General features: G+C 42.7%; 1 protein-coding gene across 1 annotated transcript; it reads right to left on the bottom strand.

The window, feature by feature from the left end:
• Nucleotides 1–5,946: 5,946 nt before the first annotated feature.
• On the bottom strand, nucleotides 5,947–16,598 carry LOC141052952 (gastrula zinc finger protein XlCGF66.1-like). Its single transcript, XM_073550291.1, is given in 8 exon segments — nucleotides 5,947–8,052; nucleotides 8,054–8,757; nucleotides 12,909–12,999; nucleotides 13,198–13,295; nucleotides 13,379–13,502; nucleotides 13,586–13,765; nucleotides 13,895–14,044; nucleotides 16,551–16,598. Coding segments are annotated over 7 exon segments (1,359 nt in total). The 5' UTR covers nucleotides 13,973–14,044; nucleotides 16,551–16,598; the 3' UTR covers nucleotides 5,947–7,968.
• Nucleotides 16,599–18,344: the final 1,746 nt, after the last annotated feature.

The raw sequence follows: 18,344 nt of genomic DNA, 5'->3' as shown, positions 1-18,344 counted from the left end.
CTACATACAGGTCTCGAAGCTCTTGGCCGGAGCATATTGGTGGCCCCATAGTGCTCGGGACATCAAAAAATGTATCCAGGCCTGTACCTCTTGTGCTCAGGACACCCTTCCTAAGCGGAGACCGGTGACGATCGCCGATTCACGGCGGCGCTCTGCTACAGCGCCCACTCCCGTTATTTCTCAGGTTTCCCTTCTGAAACCTTGTGACCTTGATTCCACTAAAGCCATCCAAGTGTCCCGGTTCACGGTAACACCTACCAGGACACTAAGCTCGCCTTCGGACGAGTTTGAGCCCTATGCCACTGTTGGGCACAGGATGGTGGACTGGATGTTTCAGGGAGGAGGGGGGGTAATGTTAGGAATCTGGTTTCTATCATGCCTATGCGGCAATCCAGATTCTCACATTTGTCTCCAGAGGCTAAGGCCTTCTTCCCAGCTTCTGAGCATGCTCATGGGACGAGCTCCCATTGGAGTTCAGGAGTCAGGTGCTCAGGTCCTGCTCCTGATTCCATTGGTTCTGCTCAAGGCGCTGGAGATTTCCGGCAGGTCCCGTACGCTATAAAAAGTGCGCATGGCCGTTCCGCCATGTGCTAGTATTTCATACTTGCTGCTGTGTGTTTGCTGATGGATGCTTGGACTGGTGAATGACTCATTAAATACCCCCTTCCTTGGTTATTACGTATGTGTGAGTGATTGTGTTCAGCCAGTATTAGCGCCAGCGCGCCCAAGCTTCAGCCTTGCCAGCAGCTAAGCGTCCTGTATCGCGCTGCCAGCGTAGCGGTGCCTTTTCTGCGGCTCAGTTCTCGCCGCGCTGCGGTAGCCGCTGTTCGGGCGTTCGCAGTTGCGACGTCCCACATCCTATTTTTACGGTAGGTCTAGAGGGGATAGTCCTGGTGTTTAAGGCTATTTCTGTGACCTCTAATACCGTGTCCACATCGCTGAAGTCTGTGACCCTATACAGACTCAGCGTTATGTTTTGTTGGCAGCTCTGTGCATATAACAGAGTCTGCTTTAGTGCATTGGGTGCAGCTAAAACCCTGTGTACATTACCGCCTGAGTGCCCTGCCTCTTTTAGCAGCGGTTACTCCATCTACCGCACGGTGGACCCCGAGCGGTGAACGCACTTTATTTTAATTTTATTTAGTGCGTTCCACCGCTCAAAACAGTGGCCAAGTATCACCAAGTTGTCAAATAGACTGTGAAAGCTCCTATATAGTGCAACAGGCAACTCAGATATACATGTGCAAACAGCAAGGAATAGATAAAGTGTCTCTAGTGCAGTAGGCTGAATATGGCATATTACCTGGCAGTACAGTGCAGAGCCCCGACGCACGTTTTGCGTGATGCTTCTTCCTGGGGGGTTACTGTAGGGGTAGGTGGGCATGTGGTTACTTTTATAGCGTTGTTAATCAGTGGTGGCAGAGTTTGATTTCGGCACTTGCGCTGATGAGCCGGGTGTGACGTCACTGCCGGTCAGCGTCACGTGCCGCCAGTCCATACCCCCATCCGACGCGTCAGGACAGGGGGAAGAGCCAGCCACAACACAGAAGCGTCTCAGCGGCAACCAACAGCTGGAATTCTGGAGGAGCGCTCACTGCAGGGAAAGGATGCAGTTCATATGGCGCGTGGGCAAAACACTCCATACACAGTAGTGCGGATACGTGCGGATTAAATGCAGAGAGTGCTCGACTGTTAAGGTGTGAAGTAGCACAAACGGGGAGTATAGAAATTAATTTGACTCACGCAAAAAGTGTATTAATCTAAGTATTTTCATGTGTTCGTCTAAGTATAAAGACATATGTGTAATAAATTAATTATGTATGAATACATATGAATATTGAGAAAAAACACAAAAATTGAGCTTGGTTTGCGTTGGTACACATGCAGCATATAAATGCATGTTCACATGGCCATAAAGCATACAAAACCTACAAAAGACAAAATGAAAAAACCCTGCTATAACTAAATAAGTACAGTAAAAAGCAAAAGTGCATTTAAATCATACAGAGTTCTTAGTAATACTGTATTTGATCAAACTTAGCATAAAAGCCATCCCACCATTGACAAGTTGACTCTGTGGTCGGGGCGGTCCTACACTGTTTAGTATTAATAACCTTATAATGTGTAAAAGCTGACGTCTGTGTGAATAAGGGCAGACAAGGACCGGGTCCCAACCAGTGGACACCAGTGTCACAATACTAGTGGAGACAACTGGACACCAGTGGCTAGGACAAAGAGACTGCAGACACAATGGGTTGCGCAAGCAATATTGTATTAGTGATCTGAATGCAATATAGCATATAAGTCCAGATAAATGTTCAGTCAATCTGATAAATGGTAATAGCAGAGTTGATACTCTGCGACACAGCATTCAAAGTCACTGAGCAATGCGGGCACAAGACACAGACTCTTGCAGAGCAGAGGAACACACTAGCTGGCTGGAGTTCTTACTTCACCGCAGGTGTAGTCAGGCAGAGGTTCCTGAAGTCAAGTGTTCAGCCATCACTCGGTCAGCAAGCAGGGATCCAGACGTGCAGGTCGACGGAGGACTCCGCCGTTAAGAGAGGACCAACTGGGATAGTAAGTCCAGGCTTGGGACTGCAGAGGCACAAAGTCCAAAACATAATACTCAAGCAATGAAACAGAACAGGTGCTGGCTTTATATACAGCTTTGGCAGGAAGCAAGATGGCCGACTTGTGAAACATCAAGATCCATGTTAACTAAGGGCAAGTCTAAGGGCAAGACAAAACAGATTCTAGGACTAGATACTGACAACCAGTCAGGGGAAGCCTTTAAATACAATTTCCAGCTCAGGAGAGGGAGGCCACACCCCAGGTTGCACAGAATGCAAAAATACAAAGAACAAACACAAAAATTGAGCTTGGTTTGAGTTGGTACACATGCAGCATATAAATGCATGTTCACATGGCCATAAAGCATACAAAACCTACAAAAGACAAAATGAAAAAACCCTGCTATAATTAAATAAGTAAAAAGCAAAAGTGCATTTAAATCATACAGAGTTCTTAGTAATACTGTATTTGATCAAACATAGCATAAAAGCCGTCCCACCATCGACAAGGTAACTCTGTGGTCGGAGCGGTCCTACACTGTCTAGTATTAATAACCTTATCATGTTTCAAAGTTGACGTCTGTGTGAATAAGGGCAGACAAGGACCGGGTCCCAACCAGTGGACACCAGTCAGAGGAAGCCTTTAAAATACAATTTCCAGCTATATTAAGGACACAGGAGACGTTATAAGCAACGTTGATGGCATGCTGATGGATGATGACATGTGGCTCGTTACGTTTGACGTGGAGTCACTGTACACCTCCATCCAACATCATGATGGGATCAAAGCAGCTAAACTTTTTTTTTTGACAATGACCGACCTTGATATAGATCTGATCAATTTTGTCCTTGAGCATAATTATTTTATTTTTAAGGAAACTATCTACTTACAGCAACAGGGTATAGTTATGGGAGCGGCCTTTGCCCCCTCATAGGCAAACCTTTTTATGGGCATGTGGGAGAGGCAGATATTTTTTACCAATCCCATCGCATATATTGAGAAGGTCCTGTTCTGGGTTCGTTTTATTGGTAACATTTTAATGATATGGCAGGGCGCAGAACTGGCCAATTTCTTAGAATTAGAAGGATATGTTCAAATGAACAATTTTTCTTTGAACAGCCCAATATTCTCTCCTCCAAATTTGAAGATAGAGGCTATTCTAAGTGGAGCATTAAGTAGGGCCTAAGGAAAGCCACCAAAATAGCACAGAAGGAACTATTAAAAACCAGAACTAAATCTATGATGGAACAAAAGGTGAGATTTATCTCTAAGTATACTGAAAAGTGGTCTGAAATGAGGGATGTGTGAAGAAAATACTGGCCCTTATTACAAACAGATCATTGACAAAATATTTTTTCAACCAACCCTCAATTACTTGCAGATCTAGTGACTTGAAAGATCAATTAGTTCACAATTACTATGCAGGACCTAACCTAGAATAAGCTTTTGGCTCAAAGGGACAGAAATGGGGTTGTTTTCCTTGCAACAATTGCATTGCCTGCCCCAATATTTCTTGTGCTTCTATGCTTGACTCCAGTGAAGGCAAAAAAATTTACTATCACACAGCACATCACATGCAACACCATTGTTGTTGTATATTATGCCATATGTCCCTGCCCCAGGATATATGTGGGACTGACCTCTAGAGCGTTAAAAAATAGAGTGAGGGAGCATTATAGAGACATCATTAATGCTGATGAGGTTGAAGAATTGTCCTCCTTGAAACCCATACCGAGACATTTTAAGTCCTTCCATAACTGCAATGCAAAACTCCTGAAAGTGACTGGTATTGACAAAGTTTTTATTGACCAGAGAGGTGGAAACTGGAAGAAAAGTCTAGTACAGTTGGAAGCCCGATGGATCTCCAAAATAGATTCTGTCCAACCTAATGGGCTGAATGAAGTCTTGAGTTTTGCCCCTTTCCTTTGAATTTTTTTTTTTAGTGGTTTTAATTTATCAGTTGGTGTTTGTTTTATTTTTAACACATATCTCTTTAGTTTATAGCTCCTGTTTTCCGGAATCCTCTTTATCAAGTGATTGAGTTTGGTCTCCTTATCCTTTGGCATTGGAAATGATGGTTTCCCATGTGACTCCCAGGATGGAACTCTGTGTGTGTATATATGTGTATATACATTTATACACACACACACACATATATATATACATTTACACTTTTATTTCCCTTCCTTTTATGTATGTTTATCTCCTATTTCTTATTGTTACCAAATAATCTCTTTTTCCCTGTAGAATTAATTTATTCCTATGTATGAATAATGATCACTTGTCTATGTCCACTGACACGGTTACCTGTTGGGATTTAAACAGGGTCTAGCTGTACATTTAGCCTAAGTGCCCATGTTGCAAAAATGCTGCGGAAATGTCTGCAGCATTTCTGCAACTCCCTGCCGCGGGTAAAAAGCATGCGGAATTTTCATGCATTTTCCCGCAAAACACAAGGGTTTTGCAAGCGTTTTTAGCTTGCAGAATGCTAGCGCTTTCCAAGTGATTTGAAGCATCGCTTGGAAAAGTGATTGACAGGTTGGTCACACTTGTCAAGCATAGTGCCTGACAAGTGTGACCAACTTTTTACTATTGATGCTGCCTATGCAGCACCAGTAGTAAAAGATAGGATGTTAAAAATAATTTAAAAAAATAAAAAAGTGATATACTCACCTTCTGCCGCCCCCGGAGTCGTCCCGCCCTTCAGCGACGCTGCCGGCAACTTCCGTTTCCAGGGATGCCTTGCAATAATTACCTCTGATGACATAGCATCACTCGAGACCGTTACGTCATCAGAGGTGATTCGCGCAATGCATCCCTGGGAACGGAAGATGCCGGCAGCGTGGCTGAGAGGCAGGAAGGACTCCGGGGGCCACCAGAAGATGAGTATATCACTATTTTTTATTTTAATTCTATTTTTTACAGGGATATGGTACCCAGGGCATGGAGGAGAGTCTCCTCTCCTCCAAACCCTGGGTACCATCCGCACATGAAGCGCTCACTTCACACATGGTGGGCATAGCCACATGCGTAAAGTGAGCATTTCAATGCAATCCTATGGTGGTGGAATTGCCGCGATGCCGCAAAAATAATAGACATGCTTCGGATTTTACCGCTATGTGATTCCGTAGTGGTAAAATCCGTAGCATGGACACAGCAACTGCGGAATCCCATAGGATTGCATGGGGATGCGTTTTTGAAACGTTTTGTATGCGTTTCCGCGGCCACAAAAACGTGGCGGAAACGCATAACAAACGCAACGTGGGCACAGAGCCTTAATGTCTTCACTCTAGTATACCCCCTTTCTTATGTGATAAAGGGCCACACATAGTTCATATGTTTTCAAATAAATAATTTTGTCTTACACCAAGGCACATTTGATAGTCCTTTATTTTAATATTCATAGGTATTCATACATATAATTAATTTATTACACGTCTTTATATTTAGACGAACATATGAAAATGCTTAGCTTAATACACTTTTTGTGTGAGTCAAATGAATTTCTATACTCCCCGTTTGTCCTACTTCACACAACAGACCTTAACAGTGGAGCACTCTCTGCATTTAAACCGCACCTATAGTGCACTCGCTACTTCATTTCACTACTGTGTATGGAGCGTTTTGCGCATGCACCGTATGAGCTGCATCCTTTCCCTGCAGAGAACGCTCCTTCAGACTTCCAGCTGTGGGTTGCCGTGGAGATGCGTCTGTGTTGGGGCTGGCTCCGCCTCTCTGTCCTGATGCGTTGGACAGCGGTGTAGACTTGCGGCACGTGCCGCCGACCGGCGGTGACGTCACACCCGGCTTGTCAGCATGAGCGCCGAAACCAATTGCTGCCACCACTGATTAACAACGCTATAAAAGTAACCACATGCCCACCTACCCCTACAGTAACCCCCCAGGAAGAAGCATCACATGAAACGCGCGTCGGGGCTCTGCTCTGTATTTCCAGGTAATATGCCATATTCAACCTACTGCACTAGAGACATTTTATCTATTCATTGCTGTTTGCACATGTATATCTGATTTGCCTGTTGCACTATACAGGAGCTTTCACAGTCTATTTGACAACTTGGTGATACTTGGCCACTGTGCCTTATATTATGCACTAGTTTTGTCCAGTGTATACTTTATATAATATATTTTTTTCTTTACTTCTTGTTAGACATATATGTAGCCCTATTACTACATCTTATACCTATTTGAATGTGGCTGCTATAAAAAGCTCCTACTTTTCAGGCTCAGGTCTGTGGACATTAGACCTTTATATTGTATTGCTGCTAGATTGTCTCTTATGCTTTTATATTGTCAGGTCTTGGTATGGAACCCCCACATGCTAGTGGATATATACATGAACCTTCAGGACTATAGTCTTCTGTGTATCTTTAATTAGTCACTGGCATTTATAGATTTTTGCATACACTAACTGTCACCTTGTGATGTAATTTCAATGAGTGATTGAATTCAGATAAGTCTTTATTGTTTAATATCTAGTAGGTTCTGAATTTATGCCTTCACTATGATACTAATCTTTTAGGCATTGGTACATTTTCTGCGCAGACAGTATATTTTGCATCTGTATTTCCCTTGAGTAATTGATTTTATGTAAGGCTTTTATTCTTTTTGATCTAATAAAATATATTTGTTTTACTTGGCACAAGTTTCCCTGTTTTTCATAGGATTTTTTTTGGAAGGTTCTTCAGTTGCTCACTCAGGACGTGCAGCGTCTTTCCAAGTCCTGAAACCTTCCTCCTACTTTGCACCAGTTAGATAAGTATTAGGCTGGAGGAGAAAGAGCAGTTCTCTCAGAGATGAATAAGGACACTGTTTCAGCATTTTTCAGCATTCTCCTGTCACAGGAAGCTGCCTCCAGTTTATAAGACGCACTCACTTATAGGCCAAGAAATACATTAAGTTCTAAAGAAATTTCCTTTTCTCATTTAATTATACAACTGTCTAATTCCTCATATTTGGTCCACTTAAAATAAAAACAATAATACAAACTTCCAATGGCGGTGCCATTTCAGCGGCATCAGCACTTGCATTCCTTGGGTTCATGTGATATTGTTACATCATGTGAGGCCTGCACCCAGTCAACTAGTATCACTGTCCCCACATTCGGACAAATCGTACAGTAAGAGGAAGTCAAAGAGCAGTAGCATCTCTGGCTTCCTATTAATATTCAATATATCTGAAGGTGGGGACAGTGAAGGGCGCAGGGCTCGTGTTATGTAACAACCTCACGAGTTCCGGGAACATGATTGCTGACACCGATGGAATGGCACCGGCACGGAATGTATCAGTCCTCTTATTTTAATAATCACAAACAAGAGGAATGACAAAGGGTTGTCCTAGCAGTGTACAACCCCTTTAAGAAAATACAATTTTTGGTTAAAAGATTTCCAACATTTTGAACATGAAAAAATGTTTCTCACCTGTGTGACTTCTCTGATTTTTTATTAAGAGTTTATTTCTGTGTAAAACATTTCCCACATTAAAAACATGAAAATGGCTTTTCCCATGTGTGAGTTCTCTGGTGCCTAACCAAATCTGATTTCTGGTTAAAACATTTCCCACATTCTGAACAAGAAAAAGGCTTCGCTCCTGTATGAGTTCTCTGGTGCTTAGCAACATCTGACTTCTGTTTAAAACATTTCCCACATTCTGAACATGAAAAAGGCTTCTCCCCTGTGTGAGTTCTCCGATGTATGATAAGACTTGATTTCTCTGTAAAACATTTCCCACATTCTGTACATGAAAAAGGCTTCTCACCTGTGTGAATTCTCTGGTGCTTAACATAATTTGATTTCTGGTTAAAACATTTCCCACATTCTGAACATGAAAATGGCTTCTCCCCAGTGTGAGTTCTTTGGTGTGTAACAAGATTCCATTTTTTGTTAAAACTTTTCCCACATTCTAAACAGGAAAATGACTTCTTTCCTTTAGGATCAATAGGTTTTTTAATGATTATTTTGTGACTTTGATTTTCCTTGGTAGTCTGTAATGAATCAGAAGATAGGACCTGTTTCAAAGGATGAGATAATAGATCTTTGCTGGGAAGGGATGATGGTATATCTAGAGTAATGGCAGTCACTTCTGATGTATCCTGTGGGATCTCAAGATCATCTGATTTAAACAGTGAAGATGTCAGTTGTCCCACTAATGTCCTGGTACAGTCATCTGCCAAGAATAAAATCAATCATTATTTTTAAATAAAATATTCTTGAATTTTATATTTTTGAATATTTTGACTTACGTGGTCAGTAAAAATGTCAAGTTATGTAAAAATATTGAATTATTCACCAAGACAATGACAGTTCACTGCCTAATAGAAAACTCCATAGCATGAACCAGTGGTGATCAACTCTTTGTTCATTCTACATCCCAAGTATGGAATAAAAAGCCACCAATGTTATGTAAGTGAAGATGATACTACTAATAAAGTCCCCACTCAGGTGCATCATCTGGCAGTGGAAAAACACTGTATTAGTGTCTCAAAGGCTCTTGAAAAGTAATATGGCTTCTGTAAACCAATTTAGCAATATCCGCTGTCCCAAAGTCAAATCTCCCCCTCGTTTCTGAGCCTTGCAATGTGCCCAAACTGCATTTAGCAACCAAGCATTTGGCATTACTATAGTGAGAAGAACCCACTTAATTTATGGTGTGTATGTATCTCCTGGAGCACAATCAAATGCGCAATTTTCACTCTCCAACATCCACTGCGTGGTAAGTTCCGGAAAGTGCCTATGTAGTCAAAATAGTCACTACTCCTATAAATTAATTGAGGGTTATAACTTCCAAAATGTAGTCACTTTATGTGGATTTCTACTGCTCTGATGTTCTGCCATTTTGCCATCTTAGTGCTTCTGCAAATGGTGTGTCCCATTTTCTCTGGGATCGGCTTCTGCGATGTCTACTTCTGTCACCAGGCGAAGCCTTCAATCTGCAGGCAGAACTGAAAATGGAGGAAACGTCAGTAACAGAAGCTCTAGGTGGCCACCCACTAAGATTATGTTACCTGGGACCTGCAGTACCATCCAGTCTGGCAGTACAGGTATGTGTGCTGTCCAGCTGGAGTAAACTGCTCCCTCCTTCAGTCAATTGGAATGCACCACACCCTACTAAAGCTTGAAGCAGATTGCTGGAATTTGCCAGATACAGCCATGTTCTCCTCTGGTTCAGTCCTCTGTGCTCAGTTCCAGGCTTGTGTATTGTTTCCAGTTGTGACTCCAGCCAGTTTACTGACTATTCTTGTGGCTTCTGATTCTGTATTTTCTGTTCCCACTTGGTTCTGACCTGGCTACCTGACTATACTTATTTCTATCTCACTCCACAGAACAGCAGGTAACACTGTGGCCCAAGTCTATGGGTCTCTGTGTAAGTCCAGATACATGTAGAGGGGTTAAAGAAGTTAAAGGGTGATCGGCAAAACTGTGAGTATAGACAATAACACATCTACTGAAATTATCAAGCTCAACAGTCTTCTCCAGGAAAAAAAGAGCAACTAATGGTGAAACCTCTTTGATGTAATTAGAGTATTGGGCTCTGTGGCTCTTGGCAATCTAAACTATCATAAGGTACAATATTTTCTATCAGATGAGTTTCAAGACGAAATATTAGACATTTAAAGAAAGCGTTTTATAATAGTGTAGAGCTGAGGTGTCTTAAATTTAGATCTCAGGCATATGAAAGAGGTAATGTAGACCATTTTTTAAAGACTACCAGAGAGGTACAGACTCACATATAGTGAAGGAACTAATTATTTGATCCCTTGCTGATTTTGTAAGTTTTCCCACTCACAAATATATGAACAGTTTATAATTTTCAGGGTAGGTTAATTTTAACATTGAGAAATAGAATATCAAAAATAAGATCCTGAAAATCACATTGTATAAATTATATACATTTATTTGCATTTTGCAGTGAGAAACAAATATTTGATCCCTCTGGCAAATAAGACTTAACAATTGGTGGCAAAACCCTTGCTGGCAAGCACAGCAGTCAGACGTTTTTTGTAGTTGATGATGAGGTTTGCGAACATGTCAGGAGGAATTTTGGTCCACTCCTCTTTGCAGATCATCTCTAAACCATTAAGATTTTGAGGCTGTCGCTTGGCAACTCGGAGGTTCAACTCCCTCCATAAGTTTTCTATGGGATTAAGGGCAGGAGATTGGCTAGGCCACTCCATGACCTTAATGTGCTTCTTTTTGAGCCACTCCTTTGTTGCCTTGGCTGTATGTTTTGGGTCATTGTCTTGCTGGAAGAACCAGCCATGACCCATTTTTAATGTCCTGGCAGAGGGAAGGAGGTTGTCACTCAGGATATTACAGGGCATGGCTCCATCCTTTCTCCAATTGATGCGGTGAAGTAGTCTTGTGCCCTTAGCAGAGAAACACCACCAAAACAATGTTTTCACCTCCATGCTTGACAGTGGGAACGGTGTTCTTTCGATCATAGCATTTCTCTTCCTCCAAACATGATGAGTTGAGTTAATGCCAAGTAACTCAATTTTTGTCTCATTTGACCACAGCACCTTCTTCTAATCACTCACAGAATCATCCAGGTGTTCATTGGCAAACATCAGACGGGCCTGCACATGTGCCTTCTTAAGCAGGGGGACCTTGCGGGCTCTGCAGGATTTTAAACCTTTACGGCGTAATGTGTTTCCTATGGTTTTCTTTGTGACTGTGGTCCCAGCTGCCTTAAGATCATTAACAAGTTCCCCCTGTAGTTTTAGGCTGATCTCTCGCCTTCGTCATGATCAAGGATAGCCCATGAGGTGATATTTTGCATGGTGCCCCAGATCGATGTCGATTGACAGTCATTTTGCATTTCATCCATTTTCTTACTATTGCACCAACAGTTGTCTCCTTCTCACCCAGCGTCTTACATATGGTTTTGTAGCCCATTCCAGCTTTGTGCAGGTGTATGATCTTGTCCCTGACATCCTTATAAAGCTCTTTGGTCTTGCCCATGTTGTAGAGTATAGAGTATGACTGATTAATTGAGTCTGTGGACAGGAGTCTTTTACAAAGGTGACTATGTAAGACAACTGTCTTTAATGCAGGTAAAGAATTGACTAGGAGTGTCTAACTGGTCTGTAGAAGCCAGAACGCTTAATGGTTGGTAGGGGATCAAATACTTATTTCTCACTGCAAAATGCAAATAAATTTATCTAATTTATACAATGTGATTTTCTGGATTTTATTTTTGATATTTTATCTCTCAATGTTAAAATTAACCTACCCATAAAATTATAGACTGTTCATGTCTTTGTCAGTGGGCAAACTTACAAATCCAGCAAGGGATCAAATAATTATTTCCTTCACTGTAAGTGAGGCAGGCTGATCCCACCACAATCATACTGTAAAAAAGAAGACAGAATAAAAAACAAGTTACATTCCCAACAACAACGTACGTTGGTGGGGAGAACTTCAACAATAAACCGAGATGCACTCATTTATGTTCGACCACTGGAGCTACTAAGAGTTCTGACCAGTAGAATAGAGAAAGTACTAGTGCTCCCCATTTCAGGAGAAATTGTGCAGTAATCCAAATCCTTTAGGATTGAAAACATAATGGAATTTATGATGTGGAGGTAAAGCTATGAAACCAGAGTTCGAGCCATGCCAACACATCTCGTGCAGGCATAAACAAATATATAATTATAGCCATCAGACACGCACAGCTTAGAGATATATCATGGCACAGGAGTAATTTTTTTTGTGTAGTTTATCACAATCCACCTTAAAGTTAGTAAGTTTTAAAAGACACTGAAAAGTCAGGATTTAGGGAAACTCTGTTGTTATTGTACAGAAATTCACACTTGGTCCTCACTGCACATTCAATGTTGTCAATCATAAAAGCGAAATTTGGTCAGAAAGACTGGACCTCGTCTTGTGGGGTCCATATGAGCAAATTCAGCAGCCCAGAAGGGACAGAAGGTAGATTCATCCAATAAGATATTGGGGTTCTACGAAGCCAACAGCATCATTACCCTCCGCTTTCTCTTAGTGGCCCATCATAAGATTTTTCTTCAAGTGATTTTCTAACTTGTCAGCACATTCTATGTACACTGTCATTTGGCTTTGTAGTTTACAGATCTGGGCAGGTAAAGGTCAACATCTTTCAATCCCAGGGGGTAGGTGGATCCTCCAGGTTGTAAAGGACTTTCAGTGCCCAAAGATTTGAATGGAGGAGAATGTTATGGTGGAGAGACAAAATGGTGATTTCACGATTGGGATATAGCGGACTACACCACCGATAAAACAGTCACAGTGGGTGACTGAGAAGAATCTGTGACTTCTCTGCATTTGGTGGTTTCTACTCACCTGGGTAGTCATATGTAAGAATCTCCTCTTTACACCACTCATCACCCCTCACATATGTCTCTGTAGTATTAATATGGGTCAGATCTTCACCCTGAAACAAATATTGTAAAAGCCACAGATAGATTGAGAAGTCACATCTATGATCAGCTCTAATCCTGCCATCTCCACCGTTCTCATTACACAAGTATAAAACATATAATACTGGTGGATAAAACAAGACTGAGCACAAGACCCTCACAGCCGTCTACACATCATAGAGGAGATCTCATGACACCTTCTCTCCATCTACCTGATGATCCTGAGGAACATTGGGATCTTCTTGTTTACAGTCCTGTGGAAGAAGAGGACGGGGACATCTCTCTGGTGTTGTCCTCTTACTGGATAGATCTGGAGGAAACACATACAGGGACTGAATTCATTCTTTATATACAGATAATTATAGGCCATGTGTATTTAGTCCTGTCTATTACCTGGTGATGTGAGGGGCTGGGGAACCTCCATCATGACGTCCTTGTACAGATCTGTGTGTCCTTCTAAATACTCCCACTCCTCCATGGAGAAATAGACGGCGACATCCTGACACCTTATATGAACCTGACACATACAATGATACCGTCATCCCCCCGATCCCTTTATAGCGTTACTGTATGATGTCCCAGCATTCCCAGCAGTGTCACCTCTCCAGTCAGCAGCTCAATCATCTTGTAGGCGAGTTCTAGGATCTTCTGGTCATTGATGTCATCATGTATCAGGGGGTGAGGTGGAGGCCCCATGATTGGGCTCAGGGGTCTTCCCCATCCCTCAGACACAAGGGCCTGACAGCGCTCACCAGAGGTCTTCTTCACTACTGTGTAATCCTGGTTATGGAGAGACACATTAATAAATCTGACTACAGACATTTCCAGAGTCCTTACCTCTCCAGTTCTGTCCATCTGTTATTCCCATAGATAAGAATGATGTAATGTGACGTCATCAGAATCTCTCACCTCTCCAGTAAGCCGGAAGAGCATCTCTAGGGTGAGGTGTAATATCCTCTCCACCATTTTGTCTCTGTTCCTATCCATCTTTGATGCGTAATTCAGAAAAATTCTCTTCTATAGAAGATCACCACTAGGAGGATCTGATATTGTAGAGATCTGAATGAGATGAGCAGATGAAACATCATAAAAATCCTGTGTAATACAATTACTGAAGACAATAAGGGAAACATATGGGGAGATTTATTATTTTACAGTACTTAGTATCCTATACATTTTAGGCCACAAACAAGCAGTTTCTTCCTCGGAGTTGGAAGCTGAATACGTTCCTCATAGACTCATCTCCCATAACGCTAATTCTCGTCTCATTTTCTGACCCTGGAATCGGCATTAGTAATACTGCAGGAGATATTCATTACACGTGACAGGAGGAATAACTACTTCATGATGAGGACGACATCTTCATCTTCTACTACGGCTCCAGAAACATATCTGGCCAGAGTCGGTCACTGACTCCATCACCACCGGCCGTTTATATGAATGTTCTCCGTCTTCCCTGCATTGTAATCTTCTATCACGTTAGATCTCATTTCTGATTCACACACTGAATTTTGAGGCTTTTATAAAAGCTTTTTTGTTTCCACAAACACCTCGGACAGAAATGAGGCGATACCAAAGTCTCCATGTACAGTGCTTTTTTGTCTCTCTGGATATGATGTTTTTTGGAGGCATGTTCCCCGTTGGCTTCCTTATATTACATGAAAAACATTATACTGACTGAGGGGGCAAGTAAGGGGACCCGTACTATGAGAGTAATACATGGTTCCTTGGTTCCCGTCTTTCATAGTTGGGTCGTTTGTATCTATCAGCGGAAACGGAACAAAACCATTGTGATTCTTATAAGGAGACAACACAAACCCCCCTAAATATAACATTTTATACCAACCCCAGAATTTGTGACTCCTCAGGGTGAATCGCTCTCTCACCATTGGAATAGAGCTGATACCATGAAGCTAAAGTGACTAAACAGACTTGCTGTCACCTCCATAAAGGGGCACTGTTCAATGTTTGTCAGAACTGTCCGAGGATTATTAGAGGTGATAGTTTCCCCCCAATTAGAAGCGATACCTGTGGATATTGGGGTCTTTACCTGCTACAGTCCTGGTGTGGAACCTCCACCTGCAGAGCCGCACTCCACATATATGGCTGCTCTGTGCGCACAGGACCTGTGATGAGGTCACAGGAGGGGAGGAGTCAGGGTCACATGATCAGGGGCCTCAGTGAAGGATATCCGGAGTGCGACACTACATGGAATCTTCTCCTCAGACCCGTTTCCAGCATTATTTGCCCCTCACTACGGGCACAATTACCCCGCGCCCCTTTCCTACACAGTGTTATGTGTGGAATGTAACGTGTGATTTCTCTGCTTGGAGACAAATAGACCCCACACATGAGGGAATTATCACCAGTCACCGGGACGTCTACTATATGGCGGCAAATGATTGTGCTATGGACTCCATACCAGGAGCTAAGGTTACTCCAGTCCTAACCAACAACGTAGCAGGAAAGACGTTTTTTTTTTTATCTAGAAGCTGAATACTATGAAACCACAGGGGCTCGATGAAATAACCGATATTTTATTTTAAAAATATTACTAAATATTTATTAAATATTAACTATTGAACATTTTTAACATCCCATTTAATACTAGATTTTATTTGGTTATTTATAATAATATTTTTATAATTTCAGATGGGCAAACCCAAACAGTAAAGTTCGACGTCCATGCCGAACACCTACGGTTCGGGCACGGACACCGAACATGGACATCACCAAGAAGGCCGTGTTACTGTTCGGGTTCGGCCTCCCGAACAGCGGGTGTTTGTCGCGCTGTTATGCACGGGACAGCGCGGCAAACACTGCTTCTGATCGGCGGTAAAACCATAACCACCGGTCAGACATCCTCATTTCCCACGCTGTCAAATGAAAGCGTGAGCCCACAACTGTGATCAGCGTAATGGGACTACTGCTCCCGTCAGCCTACACCTGTTGCAGCTAATAACAGCAAGTGCAGGGTGATGGGAGTATTAATTAGCTAGCTCCTGTTGTCTAAATAATTTTAAAAAATAATGACGTTGGTTCACCTGTATGTTTGATAACCAGCCAGGCAAAACTGGGCACCGCAACCCTCAGCTGTCAGTTTTAGCAAGGCTGGTTACCAAGAATAGAGGGGTCCCCACGCTGTTTTTTTCATTTAAATAAATCATTTAAAAAACAGCTTTGGGTCCTCCCCATTTTTGACAACCAACTTTATTCTGGCTGTGTATTTACCAGATAACTATAGGATTAGTAATGAATAGGTACCTTATAGATGCCTCTCCATTACTAATCCGTGGACTTGATGTCACCAGACAATACAAAGGTGACATCAACCCCACAAATATGAATCCCACTTGCTACCGCCACAGGGTAAGTGGGGAGAGCCAAAGTGCCAGAATTGGCGCACCTAATAGATATGCCTTTTCTGGGCAGCTGCAGGCTATTATTTTCAGGCTGGGGGGGGCAATATCCATAGCCCCTTACTAGTTTGAGAATATCAGCCCCCAGCTATCTGCTGTTAGGAATCTGGGTCATTCTATGCATATGCAGCAACCCATATTCTCACATTTGTCTCCAGAGGCTGTCCTTTTTCCCTGCTTCTGAGCATGCTCACGGGACTAGCCCTCATTGGAGTTCAGGAGTCAGGTGCTCAGGTCCTGCTCCTGATTTGATTGGTTATGCTCGGGGCTCTGGAGATTTCCGGCAGGTCCCGTACGCTATAAAAAGTGCGCATGGCCGCTATGCCATACGATAGTATTTTCCATACTTGCTGCTGTGTGTTTGGTGATGGATGCTTGGACTGGTGAATGACTTATTAAGAAACCCATTCCCTCTGATATTTCGATAGTGTGAGTGATTGGGATACTGCCAGTGTGCGCGCTAGCGCCAGCGCGCTCAAGCACCACCTGTTACAGCAGCCAGCGTCTTGCATTGCGCCTAATTGCGCTTGCAGCCGTTTTGGGCGTACGCAGTTGCGACGCCGTGCACACGTCCAGTCACGTTAAGTCCATTTGGGGGTAGTGACGTCTCTAACTACCCCAATCTCTGGCTACCGCACGTGTGCCGCTGATTATCTGTGCAGTATATACAGACTCAGCGTTTTTGTGTTTGAGTTTTTGTGTGCAGCTCTGTGAATTCCAACAGAGCTTGCTTTTGTGCACCTGGTGCAGTTCTTCCCTGTGCACATTACCGTCCTGGTGCTCTGCCTTTTCAGCAGCGGTTATTACACCTGCCGCACGGTGGACCCCGGGCGGCGAACACGCTTTATTTATATTTTTTTTAAGCGTGTTCCGCCGCCGTAACATCTGCTTTAGCTTGGCTGGTTGTCAAAAATGGAGGGGGCTCCACACTGTTTTTTAAAATCATTTATTTAAATAATTAAAAAAACATCATGTGGACCCTTCTATTTTTGATAACCAGCCTTGCTAATGTTGACAGCTGAGGGTTGCAGCTCCCAGCTGCCGGTTATGCCTGGCTGGTTACCAAAAATACAGGGGATCCCTTGTCATTTTTAAAAAAATATTATTATTTCTTTAGAACGCAGGTACTGGCTGATTAATACTCCCATCAGCCACTGCCTTTTCTCGCTGTTATTAGCAACAGCAGGCGTAAGCAGATTGGAACAGTAGTCTCATCAGCCAATGCCAGTGACCAGAGGTATACTTTTTACAGCTGTGGGCTCATGCTCTCATCTGACCGGCAGTAAAATCTGAAGCAGTGTTTGCCACACTGTCATGAACACTGGATGTTCAGGCCCCCCAATCATGTGAATGGGATCAGGGTTCTGTTCTGATACCCATACCCAAACTTCCTTTAACTGTTCGGCCAAACTCACCAGATCTGAACATCCAGGGGTCCGCCCATCTCAACTTTTTATGCATTTATTATTAACTATGAATTTTTATCTGTCAGTATCATAAGCTGAGTTTATTCCTTGGTGAATAACAACCTCCCTATCTTTTTTCTGTTTGATTATATTTGTTTCATTTAAATTATGTAATAATTATCCATAGTGAAATATTTGTGGATATCACATTATCACCAACAAATAATCCCTGTATGGAAATGTTCTTTTTCTGTATGAACATTGGTGCATATTTATATAGTCGGTCTATATCTGTAGATACTACACTCCCACCGGCACATAAGTACCGTATATACTCATGTATAAGCCAAGATTTTCAGCCCATTTTTTTTGGCTGAAAGTCCCCCTCTCGGCTTATACACGAGTCATATACCTGGGGGTCGGCAGGGGAGGGGGAGCGGGGGTGTCAGAGATCATACTTACCCCTGCCGGCACAGTCTCTGCAGCCCCCCTGATTCTCCCACGGTCTCACTTCCTGCCTTCAGCGGTCACGTG

Source organism: Dendrobates tinctorius, unplaced genomic scaffold (genome assembly GCF_039654945.1).
Source record: "Dendrobates tinctorius isolate UK_male_01 unplaced genomic scaffold, ASM3965494v1 ptg000164l, whole genome shotgun sequence".
Lineage (NCBI taxonomy): Eukaryota > Metazoa > Chordata > Amphibia > Anura > Dendrobatidae > Dendrobates > Dendrobates tinctorius.
This window is presented reverse-complemented; position numbering and strand designations above follow the sequence as displayed.